At 43.0% G+C, this 19472-nt stretch overlaps 2 protein-coding genes across 5 annotated transcripts in view; both read left to right on the top strand.

Annotated features, from left to right (window-relative positions):
* The window catches only part of LOC147028925 (uncharacterized), a 245031-nt gene extending 237872 nt beyond the window's left edge, over nt 1-7159 (top strand). The window contains exons 64-65 of the mRNA XM_085879809.1: nt 2840-2977; nt 6288-7159. Of these exons, the coding sequence (XP_085735935.1) occupies nt 2840-2977; nt 6288-6368 (219 nt within the window). The 3' untranslated portion in view covers nt 6369-7159. The remainder of the gene's footprint in view (nt 1-2839; nt 2978-6287) is intronic.
* Nucleotides 7160-13534: 6375 nt separating this feature from the next.
* LOC147028924 (zona pellucida-binding protein 2-like) overlaps nt 13535-19472 on the top strand; it is a 51472-nt gene continuing 45534 nt past the window's right edge. For 3 of the 4 annotated variants that reach the window (XM_085879812.1, XM_085879810.1, XM_085879813.1), the window contains exons 1-2: nt 13535-13764; nt 13934-13994. In XM_085879812.1, coding sequence (XP_085735938.1) covers nt 13759-13764; nt 13934-13994 — 67 coding nt within the window. In that variant the 5' untranslated portion in view covers nt 13535-13758. The remainder of the gene's footprint in view (nt 13765-13933; nt 13995-19472) is intronic. The other variant, XM_085879811.1, reaches the window with a different exon arrangement.

The raw sequence follows: 19472 nt of genomic DNA, 5'->3' as shown, positions 1-19472 counted from the left end.
TTTAACTATTAATTGGAATTATTTCCACTTTCTGTTCAAATATTGTGTTGCTTTCACACTTTTTTGTGGTCAAAGCATCAAAATACCAAGTTTCACGATTCCTGACCTAAAGCTTGCTTTGTGTCATATGCACACACTATTAGGTGGGAAATCATTATACTGTACAGTATCTAGTGAATACATGTTTGATTGGGATTCAATTATGATTTTTTTTTCTGCTGGTTGCATCATTACTCAGGTGCTTTATCGTTAATGAAGAGAGTTTCACATGTACAGGAGAAATGGTTGGAGAGAAATATATTATTGTTACCCCACACACGAAGGGAAAAGTAGGGTGAAGCAATTGGTTCACTTTGGCTGTCTAGATCTACAGTTGTCAGTCGATGATCGAGGAACAAATTAATAATTGGAACATGAACCTGCAGCTTAGTAGTACTTTGGCTCTGAATTTGAAAATTGTACAGAATCTTGTCCTGATCGCACAGGCACACAGAGGAGTAAGGTAAATGTTTTTACTCTGTCTGCCTGTCTGGCAGTCAAGCAAAATTGAAAATCATTCCAAACAGGAAACTTACTGTTTTCGGGACATCGTAAAGGATACAAGCAACAGGCTCGAAGAGCTAATGTAATGTGTTAAATAGGGTGGAGTAAAAGGCTGTGTGTGCATCATTGGCGATAAACTTCGGATAAAAAGTTGTTGTTCTTCGACAGCCTTTCAAACTTTTATTTTATTTCAATTGAACTATATACTTGAACATTGCAGAACACAAATCACCTTCTTGCCACTTCCAAAAACCTGCAGTTTAGCTGTACTTGAACAAAATGTTCTGCCATTTTATGTCATCTTGACCAATCAAATGTGCTGCTCACATTCTCCGGCGGTGGGGATCTCGAGAGTCAGAAAAAATGGCGGTTGCAATGAAATGTATTATGTGCGAGGAAACGCAAAGCAAGAGCTTAAAAGAGCCTTCCCATGTCCTTTTTATACGCCCGATATATATATATATATATATATATATATATATATATATATATATATATATATATATATATATATATATATATATATATATATATATATATATATATATATATATTGTGACGTCCACGGGACTTGAACAGTCCCGCCAACGTAGAATGAGCCGAAACGATGGAGGCGGTTTATTTATTTATAACCCAAACATGGCGGTTCTAATCGCTATACCGCAAACGGGACGAGGACGGTGGCACGAGTCACTTTTCACTGAGTTGATGATGTTTATTTGTTTTTATTATTAACCAGAAATAACAAGACTCGGCAAGAAAAGGGATCTGGGGCGATTCGACGGGATGGTGTGGGATCGGGCGTGGGGAAAAACACAGACAATTCCAATGAATATACAATTCTCAAACCCTCTAAGGCGCCAAGTACACACACACACACACACACACACACACACACACACACACACACACACACACACACACACACACACACACACACACACACACACACACACACAAAACGTAGCTACTTCTGGTGGTCAGGCTGGACCGTGGTGCGGACGCAACTGTCCCTGGATCAGCGGCGGACGAGCTGGCCTTGCTCTCGTCAGGGGGGGGCAGGAGAAACCGTGGTGTTGTCGACCTCCTGGTCCTGGCCCAAGTCCGCTCACAGCCGCCAGGGAACCAGTTCTGGCGCCAAATTGCGAGCAGGAGAGGGAGGCAGGTCCGCCCGCCGTTCGACCCCGTACTCCGAGTCAGCAGAACCCCAGAGCCAACCAAGGTGAGGAACGAGGCTCAGCAAGGCTCCAAGACACGATGAAGAACACGATCGAATCAGCACAACAACAAGTACGCTTCCCGCGCAACAGCCTCCACACCAAAAAAACACGATCTTTTTGTCCCGATCTTCTTCCTCTTCCTTTTCGACCCCGAACAGAACCTTTTTATCCTCCCGTCCTCGTCACTTCCAATCGAGCCGTTTTTATTGGCCCACCGCCGTCGCCTTCCGCCAATCGTGATCACAGGGTGGAGCCATCCGCAGCACTGTCCTGTGACGTCACGGCCAGCCTCCAGGGACTACTAAAAGGGGTTTACGCAGACACACTTACCCTATCCCGTGTCCCGATCTAATTACGTGACAATTATCATTTCCCCCTTGAAGAAATGAACATTTACGAGACAACTTATCACCACTGAATTGCTACTTATTACATCGAGATCCTGGTAAACTCGAACAGCATGGCATACCTAATTACCCTTTGAATGCATACCCCCCCTCAAACGTAACAATATATATATATATATATATATATATATATATATATATATATATATATATATATATATATATATATATATATATATATATATCAGGGCATATTATGTGATTCCGTCCGTCCGTCTGTCTGTCTGTCTGTCCGTTCCTGTCCGCACTCTAACTCCCAAAGTTTTTAACTTTCACGTATCATATTTGGTACATAGGTACAGACTGTGGAGACGGTGTGTCGCGACATACGTTCGTCATCTAAAGTGGTTGCCATGGCAACCAGAATGCTGTTTTCCATGTCGCAGCACAATTCTGTATATACCTTCTTGTTCGGCCATATATTGTGCTCACTTGAGCTCTTGTTCTCAAGATTGTGTGGGGTAAGGTGTTCTCTGAACTCTAGTTTATTAACAGTCATTGTTTCCTGTCAGAATTCGGATACGTAAAACTAAAATGATGACGAATTGTTTTGATTGTGGTATGTTTATGGGTACAACACATGCAATATACATCTTAACCAAACAAAGGTTCGTAGCAATGCTACAGAAGGTATTTTTGCTGTTTTAATCCTGTATGTTCAATTTGAAGGACCAGCATGCAGGACAACTCGAGTTCCAGGTACCTTCAACAGCTGGGAGCTTGGCTGACATGTTTGCTGTTCTCGAGTATGCTCAGCAGCTTCAAGCGTTCCAGTATTTCTCCATCAGCCAGATGACTCTGGATCAGGTATTTCAATCAGAATATTTGCAGAAGCATTATCATAGTCACACAACAGCTGTAGATACAAGCAGAGGACGGTGAATACAAGTGCAAGACTTCATGTGGGTATTTTGACTGATTGTCACTAGATGTAGTTTATACATTTTTGTTAATTTATTCCTGTCATAAGTTGTATCCCTATTTTTAAGGCTGCAGCTGTTTGTAGCCATTTCTCCCTCAATAACGGACTGTTTGTGTGTGTGTGTGTGTGTGTGTGTGTGTGTGTGTGTGTGTGTGTGTGTGTGTGTGTGTGTGTGTGTGTGTGTGTGTGTGTGTGTGTGTGTGTGTGTGTGTGTGTGTGTGTGTGTGCATGCCTGTGCACGCTTTCTGTATATACCACATTTGCATCAGCCTTATTAACTAACCCCTTCATCTTTTTCTCCTGATTCTCTACTTTGCTCGCATTTCCATTTCTCTCTCTCCCTCACCTACCTACCCAATTAAAAAATACATTATAGAATAATAAAAAAATACAACTCCAAAGCTCAAGTACCGAAGCCATCACTCTTTGCCCCCAAACTTACCCCTTCCTCCTTACAACCTGAAGGACACATGTATTCTGAAATCTTGCCCTGCTGCACTCACTTATCCTGTCTGCACTCTTTCGCATGTTTATCACCTTGGGTTACCTCACATCTGCTTGGAAGACAGCTTCCATCACTCCAATACACAAGAAGGGTGCAAAATAAACAGATCCTCTCAATTGCAGGTCAATTAGCTTGCTTCCAATTATAAGCAAAACAAGGAAAAAAGACATAAAAAGTGATAGCCCCCTTTGTTTTAGTAATTTTGCTGTGTGAGTTAAAGGGCTAGCCCATATCTATATATTACTAAAACTCTCATCTTGTATATATGTATGTATGTATGTATGTATGTATGTATGTATGTATGTATGTATGTTCCCGAAATACAGCCAAAACGGTACTCAATAGCACAAAAATTTTAGGGCCACATTACTCACCATTCTCCTGCGGTGTGCAGTATCAAGTTTCATTCAAATCCAGCAACGAAAATATTATTTAAAAAATCAATTCCCAATTCAGTCAAGTACTCTTCGGGAGGATTTGATCAATGCAAACAACCTCAGCAGTATAGTTCGCTGGAGCTATCTTTTTTTTCTTGAAATGATTTATTAAAAAATCTCAAACATTTAGTATAGACAAAGAACAATTTATTTTTAAGCATAAAATAAACATTGCCATTTTGATCTAATACTTCTGTATTCATTAATAAATAAAATTGTGTTTAGAAGATTACGCACAATAATTTCTTCGACTTTCTTTTCGCTGTTTTTTTTTCACATTGACTCGATATATCAAGGTTCGTTCAAATTGGGCAACGAAAAAAAATTTTTTTTTAATCAATTCCCAATTCAGTGAAGTACTCTTCGGGATTATTTGATCAGTGCAAACAACCTCAGCGGTATAGTTCGCTGGAACTATCTTTTTTTTTTTTTGAAATGTTTTTTTTTTATCAACCGCTGTCACAACGGGAACCCAACGGGTTCACGGGTCATCTAGTTACAGCTAAAATGGCCACCAGTCTACCAGTCGGTCATCTTTGATCAGATCGCAAAATAATATTAGGTGCAAGTGTATGCCATCATTTACTGTACTTGTGCCATGTTCGAACAAAATCAAACCATGCATGTCCGAGAAATGGTTGGGGACATGTTTAAGTAACAAAATGGCCACCAGTCGGCCATCTTTGATCTGATCTCGACAAAAATGACATACATATGTAAGCCATCATTCCTTATCTGTTTGCCAAGTTTGAATAAGATTGGTAAATGCATTTATGATAAATGGTTGAGGACGTATTCGATACCGGGTTTTTGTTTTTTTACAACTAAAATGGCCACCAGTTGGCGATATTTGATCACATCGCGAAACAAAATGCTATGCACATGTATATCATTATGTGTTGTTTTGGTGCCAAGTACGAATAAAATAGGTCCATACATGTCCAAGATATGGTTGCGGACACACGCACGCACAGACACAAAAATCAAGATCAAATCCACAAGCCCCCATTTTAGACGAAGTCCAACAGGAGCTTATGGTAGCTGTCATCAAGCCTTTCTTTTTCTTAAACTGCCTGATCTCTGACCATCTGTTTGGATTCCATGCTGGCCACTCAACTTTAATTATGCAGCTGTTTTCCCCTCAACAACAGATGGAGGTTCTGAATCTCAAAGAAGTCTTGACGGCGTTTTATGAGGATTTGTGGCCAAGCAAACCTGGGGAAATTAACCATGGTTTTACATCCTCCTAAGTCCTAACAAGGATTTCACACCAAATTGCCAACAGCCATGAGTTTAACCCGCTCTGTGGTTATCATGCCAAATCACAAACCATCCACCAGGTCGACACTGATGACGGCAACAGGTTTATTAAATGGACAAAAGGGAATGGGGAGAACAAGAGGAGAAAGGGAACACGTATCACAATTATTCTTTGCTTTGTACAATTGACCCACACACCCAAAAACTTCAACGACTTATTACGTTACCTTATCGCATTCAAACAACAGACAGCCAGCCAGGGCTCATAATACACAGAAAAGAAACCTTGTACCCACATGATGCTTGCGTGGAGTTGATGCTGTGGTTTGAGGGGGGAAGAGCTATGACTGCGGAGCTTGGGTGGGAAGAGCGGGTCGAGCAGACCTCATCCGGCTTCATGGTCTCTCGGGCCCAGCCTGCATGTTTATTCATTGCTGCTGAAAGACAGGCCCAGCCTGTCTTGCTCTCGAAGTCCTGTGCTTTGAGCTGTTCGTACCGAACTCTCCGCGCTCCGCCGCCATCTTCCACTCTTGCTACTCTTACTTTCCAATTCCAACCCCAATCACCATGATCCACTCAACTCTCCTCTCAACTGTTCACATTTCTCAGGCACTGCATATGTCTGGCATCCTCTGCTTGCCAACGTTTCTGCCTGTATAACATGAGGTCACCTTCTGTAAATTTTCATGTGCACAGCCGTAAATTCCATCGCATTCAGACACGTGTAATTAAAAGCATTCTCTCACACATTATATCACACAAAAAGATAAGAAACATCACGCATGCACAATTGCAAACTAATCATGTTTTTTTTTTAATGCATTTAATCCTACCCATGATGTTAAACTTATAAATCTTTTTTTGTGAACAAGGCATTATTGTTGCAATCAAGTTGCAAGCTGTTACATTATTAGGTGACGTAAACAAGACAAGCTTTAAAATTTGGCGTGTTCTCCTAACTATGTACCGTGTGCCCCCATGTTCTTTGTTCAGGTTTTCATCAACTTCGCAAATAAGCAGGGAGATGCAGAGGAAAAGGAAGAGGAAAGCTTTATGCAAAAAGTTGCCACTTAGGAGGGTCAACCACCTGAGAAAATGCTTAAATTATCACTCAATCTGAAGAATTTTTCTTGTGAAGTAAACAATGCAATATTTATTCCTTCCTACAATGTTTTTTTTTAAGATTATAATTTTTAACGAGGAAAGGAATCATTCCTTTTTCCATGGGTTGTTTTCTTGTATTTCATGTGAAATCACAGGTGCAATTATTTTTCGATACAACAAACTATTTTTGTCTTGTACTGTATTGTTGTCAAAGCATTGATATATTTTATGTTAAATCAGGGATCCAGTGATGTTCGTTTCCAACGAAGCATTTTTTCATGCTGTGAATGAATCATTGCAGGATAGCTTAGGCTTAGGGGTATGCGTCCTCACCTCTGAGCTGTCTAGCCTGAGTTTGAATCTCGACCCAGCTACAAACTGTCATTTTGCCACAGTCAGAACGAGCCATTGGCATTAATGTGGTGTGCCGTCCATTGCAAAGAGGTTTAGCCTTAGAACCCGTCTTCCAGCAATGGTTGTTGGTGCGTTTTAAAGATCCCATGGTGTCTCGCGAAAAGCAGGAAGGCTGTTGGGAAGGCCACAGCAAACCACGCAGCATAACCCTTGCCACGGAACTGCTTCGACAACACTGATGCTTGGGCAAAAGTGTTGGACATTGATGATGAAGATGAATCCTTCATTGCCCCTATTTAAAAGTGTTGGTTTACAGTAAATCTTTCAACTTAATTAACAAAGCTATCTTACATGCATCTCCAGAATCAGTTGTCAAAAAGTTAAAAACAATAAAACTTATGAATGTCTTTGATGTGATGTCATTTTAGTGCACGATACAGTGCAACTTCATGTCACCAAACTATATAGGGATCCACTTATTCGAGGTATGGGGGTTTCTGGCTTCCTGCAAGTAACTAATACCCGTGTATCTTAAGTCAGAAATTCCACATGAAGGTTATGCTTCACCTGAAGAAGAAGGCTGATCAGGTCGGCTGGTATGGGAAATATGTTTGGCTGTTTTAGCTTCTTTGCAAGCTGAACCTTGGTTACTTCACTCAGGTGGTGTATCATGATAAACAAGTTGTACGTATTTGAAATTTCCCACCTTTAGTTGTGCTGTGTTTCCTTTAAACCACGAAATGACTCTTGTTAAAACTTTAGGAGATGTGCCTTGCTATATTTAACATCGTATGTTGTAGGATAGAAATGAGCCGACTTCAATAAGGCTTTAATTCACTCAATTAAAACGATACCTGAAACATAAACATGAGCATAAACACACACAATCCTAATAAGGTAGCAAACGGGACATTAATTCGGAATCTTTAGTATTCACATTGAATTTCATGTGCCTGGTGTTGGCTTAATGGTGAGGTTGGTGAGGTTGGTGCGATTGGGATCCCAGGATCCTGAGTTCAAATCCCACTCGGCTGTTTAATTAATGCCAGGTGGGGTTGACTGCCTGTCGTCCTTCCGAGGTTGACAAAATGAGTGCCAGCATGCTGGTATCCTGTGCTGGAGTGGTTTATCTGTCCAGGATTGTGCCGAATAGCCAAGGAGACTGCTGAAGCAACACCAACGCTCTGTACAGAGTATGGTCCCAATGGATGGATTGAATTTCATCACATTTGCCCCCACCTTTGAAATTCAACCAAATATTCTCCAAGATGTTTGGGAGGGCATCTGATGCGCTCAGATCAGATGGTGGCTGTGCATCTGATAATGAGCATTCATTTGCACGAGTTACTTCATCAACAGGGATCTCGGTGTTATCTGCTGTCAGAGAATCGTTAGCTGTTACCTCGCCAGTTTTGGGCCCTGCAGAGTGCTGTTGTTCCATAGTTATGGTATTATATCTCCCCACAGGGGGAACATCCCCACGAGGTGAAAAATGTCGCACCAAAACAGTGGTCTCCCTGCCATCAGGAAATTTGACATGAGCATATTCCAGGTTTGCATCGATGAGTTCCACTTCATCCACCAAGGGATCATATTTGCACGGGTGTTCTCATCTTTTCATAGGCACAGTACCAGGGGAGGCCAACCAGGTGGGCATAGAATGTCCGCTGGTAGATCGGAGCTGGTAGTCAAACAGTCGTTTATGTGGGTTGGCATTTGTGGATGTGGAGAATGTAGCGAACGAATAGAGTGTAGAGCATCATCGAGGACAGTCTCCCACTGCACAGTCATCAGTTCTCATGACGTCAGAGCCAATGCCACAGCTTTCCAGATGATGCCGTTGTATCTTTCCACTAGGCCATTCCCCTGTGGGTTCAAGGCAGTAGTTTGGCTGGTGGCAATCTCACCGCCACGTAGACACTGGTTGAGTTCATCAGACATAAAGCAAGGTCCTCAGTCAAAATGTACATTAGAAGGCATGCCAAAGATTGCAAACAGTTGACAGAGACATTTTATGACAGTTGCCATAGTCATGTCGGCACATGGAAAGGCGAAGGGAAACCTCGAAAACAAAACAACAGTTAATATGTAGCAATTATTTGTTGCTGATGACAGAAGTTCTTTAAAATCTATGTTTATTCTTTCAAAGGGCAATGTAGCTTTTATCGGTTTACTTGAGGTAGCCTTATAGAATCTCGGTTTAAGTTCAACGCAAACCGGGCAAGAAACGCTCATCCTTTTAATATCTTCGATGGAAAGGGTCGATTTTGACAGCATACAAAGTGGGCCATCCTTGTTACACCTGGTTGGAATAATGAGTTTTGGAAATCTTGAAAGGTTTTGCCGCTAATAGCTGAACAGCACATCTGCGAAAAGGTGTCAACAGCAGCATTTCCTTTACTGGGGCGATACATAAATGATGTCATAGCTGTCGCATGATAGCTTGGTGCACCAACTCATAGTCTTCTCATTCTTGATTTTCCCAGCTTGCTTGTTATCAAACATGAATGCAACGGATCTTTGGTCAGTAACAAGCTGAAAGTTATTTCCCATCAGATAATGCCTCCATTAACACAGTGCTTCCCCAATTGCATGCACATCCTTCCCGACTGCCAAGTGCCTTTGTTCACTATGAGAAAAAGTTATTGAGAACCATCCAGACTGATTAAGTGTTGCGGCAATGTCGTGATTGGAAGTGTCGGTTTTAACAACAAAAGGAACAGTGTCATCTCTAGCCATTACAATGGAGTTGGCGTTGCCCTTCTTGAGACTTTCAAAAGCTTCAACAGCAGCTGAAGATGGCGGGAAGCTTTGACACTGTATGAGGGCATGAATCTTAGCAGAAGACTTTGTACTCCATTGTGATTAATGCGCGGACATTCCCATTACTCGATACAATTGTGCAGCCAAGGAGGTCAACAGATTTTGCAGAGAATACACATTTGTCAATTTCGAATGTCAGATTATAATTCTTAGCGGTATTGAGAAATTTATTAAGGTTTTCATCGTCCTTTGCTTGGTTCTTTCTGCACACTGACATTGGCCATGTAAGCAAATGTATCCTCAAAATCTTCAATGAACTTGGTATCTGCACTGGTAAAACATCTGAACTTCACAGCTATTGGTTTGCAATCAGAAGTTAGATTGGCAAATAACAAGGATGGAGAGACTGTCGCAGTGGCACTGTAGCAGAGGTGGCCATAGTCATGGAAATCATTTGTTCCACATGCGCATTTCCTTCCAGGGAAGTTTCAAGAGCCTCTTGGGTCCCTGTCGCAGCAGCATTAACAGGGATGGCAGGCCGTACGTATGACTCGGAGTGTTTCTGGGCCATCTCTAAAGTACAAGCTTGGTCGAAAGCTGTTTGGAGGTCCAAAGTTTTGTTTTTCAGCAGGCGGTGTCATATGTGAGCCGACTGTCGTCCATTAATTTATGAAAGTGTCCCATATGGAGTAATCTCTGCACTGATCTGCGGTCACAGCCCAGAAGTTACAATCCTTGCTTAACTGCTTGAGAGCTTGCAGGTATTGGTCGAGTGTCTCTCCTGCCTACATGTCTGCATGTAGCAAGGAGATGTCTTGCAAATACCTCGTTCTTGGGCTTTACATTCAGTGCTTGGAGAATTTGAATGGCAGCGTCGTATGTTTCGCACTCGGTGATGTAATTATAGATAGGTGTAACGTAATCAATAAGGATATTCAGTTTATTCGGGTTGTGAGTAGCAATGGCTGTTAAAAAGTTCATGAAGGTTCGCTGCCAATGAAGCCATTGTTTAGCTGCCGTGCTCGAGTTTAGATCAACGTCAAATTTCTCTGGCTTGAGGAACTTGTCCATGGTAGATTGGCTTGAGTGAATTAAATTGTTGTGAGTTGTCCTCAGGGAGCATGAGTTGTCCTCAGTGAGCATGAATTGTCCTCAAAGAGCATGAGCGAGCTTGACCTCATGGAGCAAGAGTTGTCCTCAAGGAGCATGAGGGAACTTGAACTCATGGTGCTCGAGTTATCTTCAGGGAGCGAGAGTTGTCCTCGGGGAGTGTTTGTCCATCCTGCACACAGTTGGTGCTTCAACAAAGATTTCCTTGTGGCCTGACCATGAGTCGGAGTGTGGCATCTTCTCCGAGAGTCATCTGGGGTGGCGACATGGCTCTTGTCCTGCCTGTCAGATTGAAGACGTGGGTGATATTTTTCTGAATGCTCCAGAAGAGGGAGGCCATGTGGATTTTTAGGCAATGATGGAAGGTGCAGTTCTGGTTGGTGTCCGAGAGGTGAGAACATTGACCTGGGGCTGGAAGACAGGGAGTCGATCTCACAATAGGGGCTCCTCAAGGAGTGATGTCGAAGAAATTGGTGGCTCAGGTGTCGGGTCAGCTCTGGGCATGGTGGTGATCGGCCCATTGCTGGTGGTGGTGCTGGAAGTCAAAACCCGAGGAAGAAAAAGGACAAAACCGAAGAGATGTCACTCAAGAAGTGCAAGGGAGGGACAAATCCCCGAATGTTTATAAACAGTGTATTGGATGTTGAATGTGGGAGTTGGCTGGGTTGGTGGAGACTGGAAGGTCTTCTCTATTACAAATGCTTGGGAGTGGCTCATTTAAGAGCTTGGATGGCCAAAATGAGGAAAGGGCTAACATCATTGCTCATTTAACAGAGGGTTGGTGATCAATTGAAGAGAGTCAGTTGTGTTTATGATAGGTGCACATGGTGGGCGAGGGGGTGGTATGGGCAGTGCAGAGGGTGTAGGTAATGAATGGAGTACTGCTTGTGCTTGTGGTGTTGGAGGTACAGAGAGGGTGAGCATCATACTGGTGTGATGGGTGTTTGTGAGAGTGAGGGTGGGGTAGCAGGCTGTGCTGTTCGGGGTACTATGCTTGAGGGGGTTTCAAACGGGGGAGATGGCATTGGGATTGCGGTTGATGCAGTCGATGTTGGGAGTGCTGTGAGTGCAATAAGTGATGGCAATGCTGAGAGTGCATGAGGATGGTGGTGCAGATAATGGAGGCAGTGGTGCATGTGTGCGTGATGGTGAACGTTGAATGGAGAAGGGAGGGAGGGTGACCAGGCAGATGTCTTTTGTTGGGGCTGAGGGTATTGAATACGTGGATTTCATTAGAATACGAAAATTGGAGGGTGGTGTGGGGTAGAAGGGTTTGGGTTTGTGAATATGTGGAGACCCCTGCATGCTCATAGTGAGTGTATGCGTTCACATGACATTGCTCAATAGAAGGGGGATTGTGGTACCAAGATTTGTAGTGGGTCTTGAGAAAGCAATTAGAACTTTTTTAGACTGGAGACTGAGGATATGGTTGGAGGGTTGAGGCAATCGGGGATGGCTAATGGAAGATAAAGGTTGAAGGTGTTATATACAAATGCCAGGAGCTTGAATGGAAAAATTGAAGACCTGTAAGCGATGGATGACGAGGGGTATGATATAGTTGCTGCAAATGACATGTGGTTTAGTGAGCAATCCAAATGGAGGACAGGAATTCAAGGATGGAAAAGTGATGGAAAAGGGAGGAGGTGTGACAATCGAGGTGAAGTTCAGTATTGTATTGAGAGAAATGCACGGCATTAAGGAGGCGATGAATGTGGAGGATTTTGTGTGTAAAGAGATTGGAGATTGCAAGAATATTAAGATACTTGTAGGATGCTTTTAATAGGACTTCTAGTGTGAGGGAAGAGAAGGAAAGAAAAATATGGTCAGAATTCATAAGGGCATGTGAGAAGGGAAGAGTTTTGATTGTGGGATTTAACTTCCTTGGAAGAGACTGGGTCCAGTGACAGGGAAAGAGCAGAGTGGATGACAATATTATCAACTTACTGTAGTTCAGGATTGCCCTTTGACACAGTTTGTAGAAAATCCCAAGAGTGGGGATGCAGTGTTTGACCTCTTTTTGAGTAATGATCCCAATATGACAGAGGAGGTGGAGGGTGGAGGTGGGACAGCACTGATCTTGGAGCAAGCAACCACAATCCAGTAAGCCAACTCTATTGTTGAGATGTGAAGTTCAGGATAGTGGTGTAAGGTTGTTGGATTTTTGGAGGCAAACTTTGAGGCAAACAATCTAAAGCTCCCAAATGAGAAGACATCTGGGAGCTTTAGATTGGGAAAAATTGATGAGTGGGCATTCTGCTTCGGAGAAATGGACAACCTTCAAGGAGCAAATGTGTGGGGTGCCGAGTAGGTATATATTCCAGTGAGGTTTAAATAGCCTGGTGTTGGCTTAGTGGTTTGGATGGCTGCTTTGGGATCTTGGGGTCCTGAGTTCGAACCCCGTGGGCTGCGCACCACGCCCATTCTCAGGAAAACACAACTAGATCATGATATAAACCTCCCACCAAAATTTTATCAGGATCGGATCAAAACCCACGGAGCTATGCTCGGGACAGACAGACAGACAGACAGACAGACAGACAGACAGACAGACAGACACCAATTACGAATATAGTGGTCATTTACTTTTTCGTGAACCAATGATCCCTCTCGCATGGCCACGTTCTCGGGAAGATACTGCACACCAAAGAAAAGACCGAGGATCTATAGGATTAACCTTTCCCTAATACGATGATGACGATGAACGACGCTGTTTGTGTCAACACAACGCTAATACGTAATAGGCGGTGTATAGGCGAAGCGCTGTTATTAAATCACTGATTTATATTTATATTGCATTTTAATAATACATAATTAAGTGTAGCCTTACTAATGTCCTCCCAAATACGCAAGAGTTGTATCACACCGACAAATAAATCCGCTTTCGAATTAAGCAAATGTACGGAGCCAGTTGGTTACTATGGAAACCGAGACGACGATTATTTATTTATATAACTCGACGATTGAGTTCGATTTCTCTTTAAATTACTGTAAAACCTGATTGAGCGCCGTGTGACCCTCTTCACAGCGTGAAATCGACATGGTCGTTCTATACAAATAATATTTCTGAGGTAGTCGTGATTATTAGAAATGTTACTTCATCCTTATTTTGCCTTCACTTTGACGTTTATTCTTTATGGAGGTAAGAGTCCCATGCGCAGCACACGTTCACCTCATAAACCTCATTAAAACTTAAACTCAATCCTAACCCACCTGCACCATTTAAGTTATCACAAGTTTTTCGATTTTAACCTGATTATATTCACGAATGATTTAGTCGAAAATAACTGCTTTGTTTTTTCTGTCTGCAGCGTTCCGTTAGCAAGCTGCTTGCTATCGCTTGCCAAGCCAGCCATTCCGAATCGACGATTGGTGGATATTTCTTAACTCATTATACTGGCACAAATGACGTCATAGAAACGTGCAGTTCATTTTTTTTTTTTTATTCTACTATTCATCCTTTTTCCTTTGCACTGCAGTGGAAGGTCCAACAACAAGTCTGGCAGGGGGCTCCCCCTTCTGATTCCCATTTATTAAACCTCCCATCAATCCATCCATCCATTGGGACCATAGTCTGTGCAGAGCATTGGTGCTGCCTAAGCGGTCTCCTTCGCTATTGGGCACAGTCCTGGACGGGTCACCACTCCGACACACGATACCAGCTAGCTGGCACTCATTTTGACGACCTCGGAAGGATGACAGGCCGAATCAACCCCACCTGGTATTAATTCACCAGCCAAGCCGGATTTGAACTCAGGGCTCTCGGATCCCAAGCCCACCACCCGAACCATTAAGCCAACACAAGGCATATTAAACCTCCCGCTGTAGATGTATTTGCACAAATAATGGGAATCAAAAGCAACGCGGGATTGACTTTTTTTACCTTGACCTAATTTTTTAAGGTCATGACCTAATTATAGACATTTTAACATTTTCCACCATAACTTGACTAAAGTTTGGCCAATCAGAATGAAATTGCTCTCTATAGATAGCCTATAGGAATTGACATTTACGTTTATTTTTCATCATCCCCCTCCGGGTTAAAGGTCAAAGTCAAATCGAGGTCTGAAATTTTTTTTTTTTGTCATCGCTCAATTTTGCCAAGATGTGGAATCTCAAAGACCGCTTGGCCTTCCAAGATGTTCTTTCATTATAATAGCATACCTGCACTGATGTTGTGCACCTGATATTTGTTTCATAACCTTGACCTACTTTTTTGGATCGTGACCTAATTAACAAAAAACAACCCTTTTGATCATAACTTGAATAATTTTCATCCGATCTTCATGATATTGAGTTTTATGGATAGATTTTAGATGGTCGGGGACACGTTTTCTTAATTCACACTCCATCCCTAAATGTTGAAGGTCAAGGTCAAATGGTGGTCCGAAAAAAAGATGGTATTGGATCACGGGCCAAGGGTAAGTCGTGGGCAATCATCAAGGATAAGCCTCCGCCAGTCAGAGGATGCTTTATCCTTGGCGATCACTTTGTGATCACAAATATCTAGTTTACCTATATTTCGTTTACTCTTCGTAATACTCTCTATACCCTACTAAAACAATCAATTTGTTTTTGGAGTTGTTGTCTCGAGAGGATCGAGTAAAACTGAAAGCAACGGTTCAGACAGCATTTTGAGTGCCCCAATTGCATTGTTTCCATGGAGCCAGCAATGTTGTTAAGCAGTGCCAAGCACTCCGTTCTGTTGGAATGCTTGCTTGAGCGCTTTGAATCAACCAAGCCACGCGGTGAGCGGTGAGCAAGCCGCTTGCTGACAGAACACACTCCTGAAGTCACTTATATACTTATCTTACCTAAAAGGAAATGCCATTAACAAATACCAATGTACCTTTATGTGAATAACAAGTTTCATTAGAGATCTATAATGATACAGGATGTTCCAAAAATACCTGAACAACTTTTGTTGTTAATATATTGAGTACCACAAACGATACAATGATACCCTTTGTTTTTTATGATACAGAAACTCATAAAGTTTTCTTTATTTTCACGTCTGGTGGTTTAATATAAAAGAAATTGGCGGCTCCACAGGAGAAAGCTAAGTGCGGCGAATGGTTCATTGAGATTGGATCCAACACGCAAGTTCAAAATGATTTCCGTACAACATATGCAAAGAATCTGCCGTCGCGGATGGGTTTCAGAGAGTGGTACAAGTGGTTTAAGGAGACTGTAAGTTGTCAGAAACAGGAAAGTACTGGTCGATCAAACACAAGTGCGGAAGACGTTGAACGATTGCGTGAATCATTTCAACAAAGTCCCAGAAAATCAATTTGACGCGCATCCAGAAAACTGGCACTAACAACCACCACTGTGCACAATATTTTACATAAAAGACTGAAGCTTTATGCCTGTAAGGTGCAGATTCGGTAGGAAATCAAACCAAATGACGGACCCAAACGACAGGCGTTTGCCTTGGGAATGCTCAGCCGCATAGAGGATGATGAAGGTGACCTGAAAAAGGTCATGTTCACAGATGAAGCTTATTTTCATGTATCAGGGAATGTCAACCGACACAATGTGAGGAATCTGAGGCTCTGAAAACCCCCACGTGGTCCTTGAACACATACGTGACAGTGCAAAGGTCAATGTGTGGTGTGGCCTTCTCCATGACCTCTTGGTGAGTCTGTTTTTCTTTGTGGAGGATATAGTGACCTCAACAATTTACATGAACATGTTGGAAAGATTCTTCTCCCCACAGGTTGAAGACCTGCAACCCGATATCATTTTTCAACAGGACGGCGCTCTCCCTCATTAGGCCTTAGTCATTTGAGCTGTCCTGAATGAAAATTTTCCAGGTCGCTCAATTGGCAAAAACAGCCCAACCGCCTGGACCCCACAATCAGATCACCAGACATAACCCCCCTTGATTTATTTTTTTAACTGTAAGGGTTTGTCAAAGATGTCTTCACCACCAAGGTGGCAAACCTGCAGGATCTTCATTCTCAGATCACAGCTGCATGCACACTGGTGGACGCAAACATGCTGCTCCGAACATGGCAAGAACTCGTGTACCGTCTTGATGTCCTGCATGTGACAAACGGAGCTCACATTGAAGTGTATTGATGGTGCGCACAAAACTTTATGAGTTTCTGTATCATATAAACCAAAGGGTATCGTTGTATCATGTGTGGTTCTAAATATATTGTTGCGGCCATGGGTACCGAGACACCAGTTTGTCACTCGGGGGATTAATCCCCGGTTGTCCTCGGAAGAGCCGGACCTGGGGTCACCGCTCACAATTAACGTTGTGGTGCGGTGGGTTGTTTTAAAACCACGAACGCCACCCAGTTAACCACGAGTTCCAGTGTCTACCGTCTAATTATGCTGTTTAACTGGAGGTCACGTGGTTACCTGAACAGGGAGCGTGCCCTCTGCAAAGCACCAAACTTATCTTGATTACATCTTAATTAGGGCGGCCGAGCGTTTTAACCGCTGGTGTGTGCCGACTATTTTTGGTCAAATCTGTGGTAATTACCTGCCAGTCTATCCAGGTTCGGACAGTGCTAGACCAATGGAAGGAAAGGACAAACACGGACAGGTTGTAAGTCAACAAATGATTTATTAATAAGAAAATAAATAAATAAAAAGAACTTTTTATTTCCTGAGGTAGACAAGTGAATAAATTCCAAAGCAATCGAAATGAATAATTAATCAGGCAAAATCAATCAAAATGACAGGAAAGAGACAGATAGCAGATGTTATCGGGTGTTGACTTACTTACAACTAAACACAGACAAGCATACCCAGCAGATCATTCGGGGGGGAGAAGAGTCGTCTCGCTCACCAAAGGGAAGTTGTCTGTTAAATGAAAACGTCCTGAAATGTGTGTGCGTGTCTTGTTCGTCGCCAGCCCCCAGCCTTGCTGTGCACCCACTCGCCAACAGCCTTGAACGCCAGTCGACGTCTGGGGGGCACCGAGATCGTCTGTCGTGGGTTTAGACCCTAGTGCTGCGACACGGGCAGCTCCTCACACTTCACGAAACTGGTGACGTCCAGTGACCCACACGGTCCGTTGGTGACTGATCCGTGCCTCACTCATTGGTGACTGACCAGTGCCTCACTCGTTGGTGACTGACCAGTGCCTCATTCGTTGTCGGCGCTGCTCCCACCCACACGTGCACCACTCACTCGCTGAAGCACTGGAAAGGACAAACTGACTGACGAATTGTCTCGTTGGCACTGGTCAGACACCCACACGTTCACTCGCTCGCTCACTTCCTCGCTCGCACGCTCTGTGGCTCGCTTGCCCACTTCTTCGCTTGCGCGCTTGCCTGCTCACGCGCTTCCACTCTGGCTCGCTTGTCCGCTTCTTCCCTCGCGCGCTTTCTCTCACGGACCTCCTCTTCTTTTTATACATGCGGCCTGTCTCGGCGGGCACAGAGTCCCCCCAAGCTCATCCCGCCCCACTTGTGCACCATTCCCATGACAACCCTTGCTCTTGAAAAAGGGCGGGTCTCGGCATCCGTGAAAGAAATGTGTGAAAACGTTGCTGAAAAGAAAAAGGCAGGCATCGGTGCTCGTGAAAGAAATATGTGCATAAATGTGTCTGTCGTAAAGAAAAAAGCTTCCAATAAGAGAGGGGAAGCCTGGTGTTGGCTCAGTGGTTAAGGCCCGGTCACACCTTGACGTTTTAGCCAGCGATGGCAACGTATTAAAATGTATGTAAAACGCTGGCTTACGTTGAACTTTTGATGTTTTTTTTTAAAGATTCGGACGTATTCATAGCGACTTGGTCTTATGTATAACGCATTGGTAACGGACACAGAACGTTTCTTTGTGTTATAGATAACTTATACCAACGAATGCTGAACCTGTTGTCGGCCTACACAACCTATGCCCAACGATAGTCTAACTTAGGCATAGCGCGTTGCACGCATCGCCGACGATGTCGTGACGTAGCCTATTAAAAGGCTGACGCACAACGATTCGAATCATAACTGCCGTAGAAATGGAAGTGACAACATCGCGGTCACACCTTGGCGATCTTGCCAGCGTATGCCGACCTAAGAAAAATGTGTCTAAAACGTTGGGGCACGTCAAATACGGTATGAGTAAGTTTGGTATACGTGAGTAGAACGCTAAAGTACGCTATCATACGTCGTAGTAAGTAGAGTATGTCAAGAAATTTTAAACATGTTCAAAATTTTACGACGTACTCGGCGTATGACACACGTTCCGCATGCGATGGGGATAAGTTTTACACACGATATGTGGACGCTTACACACGTCCACAAAGGCTACTTATAAGCTACTCATAAGTCGAAACACGTCGCGGTAATGTCTTTTTTATGCGAAACTTATTTCTAACTTATGTTTGACGTGCTTTGAACCAATTCTTTACGTAGTCCCAACACACATCGACGTATGTAGACGTATTCCAATGACGTCTTCCGGTCGACAAAAAAAATAAATGAACGTGTTTCTAACTTACAACTGCCATATAAAGACGTGTTCCCAGCGGTTTTGGGAATTGGTATATAAAAATGCTGCTCATAAAAGGGGAACCCAACAGTGTTTTCGAGTTCTTTTTGAGTCGATGTCCATGTCAGCAGTAACAGTATCAGTATCAGTATTAGTATTAGTAGTAGTTTGTTCATGTTGTCAGTAGTAGGTGAGTGTGAGGGGGAGGGTGTGGGTTATGATGGATCGTCCTTGCGTTTAACGATTTAACGATTTAAATGATAAACTCAACGATTTAAATGGCTGCATCTCCACTATTGAAAGTAGACGCTTGCGCTCAACATTTGGATTTTTTTTACACTCAACGACTTTTAAACGGTACCACTCAGCTATTTTCATTGTTTGCAATGAACGATTTAAATTGCTGTC

Source organism: Eptatretus burgeri, chromosome 4 (genome assembly GCF_056783735.1).
Source record: "Eptatretus burgeri isolate ZD-2024b chromosome 4, Ebu_testis_v1, whole genome shotgun sequence".
NCBI classification, from domain to species: Eukaryota; Metazoa; Chordata; class Myxini; order Myxiniformes; family Myxinidae; genus Eptatretus; species Eptatretus burgeri.
Note: the sequence above shows the minus strand (reverse complement) of the source record. Positions and strands in the feature narration are given on the sequence as shown.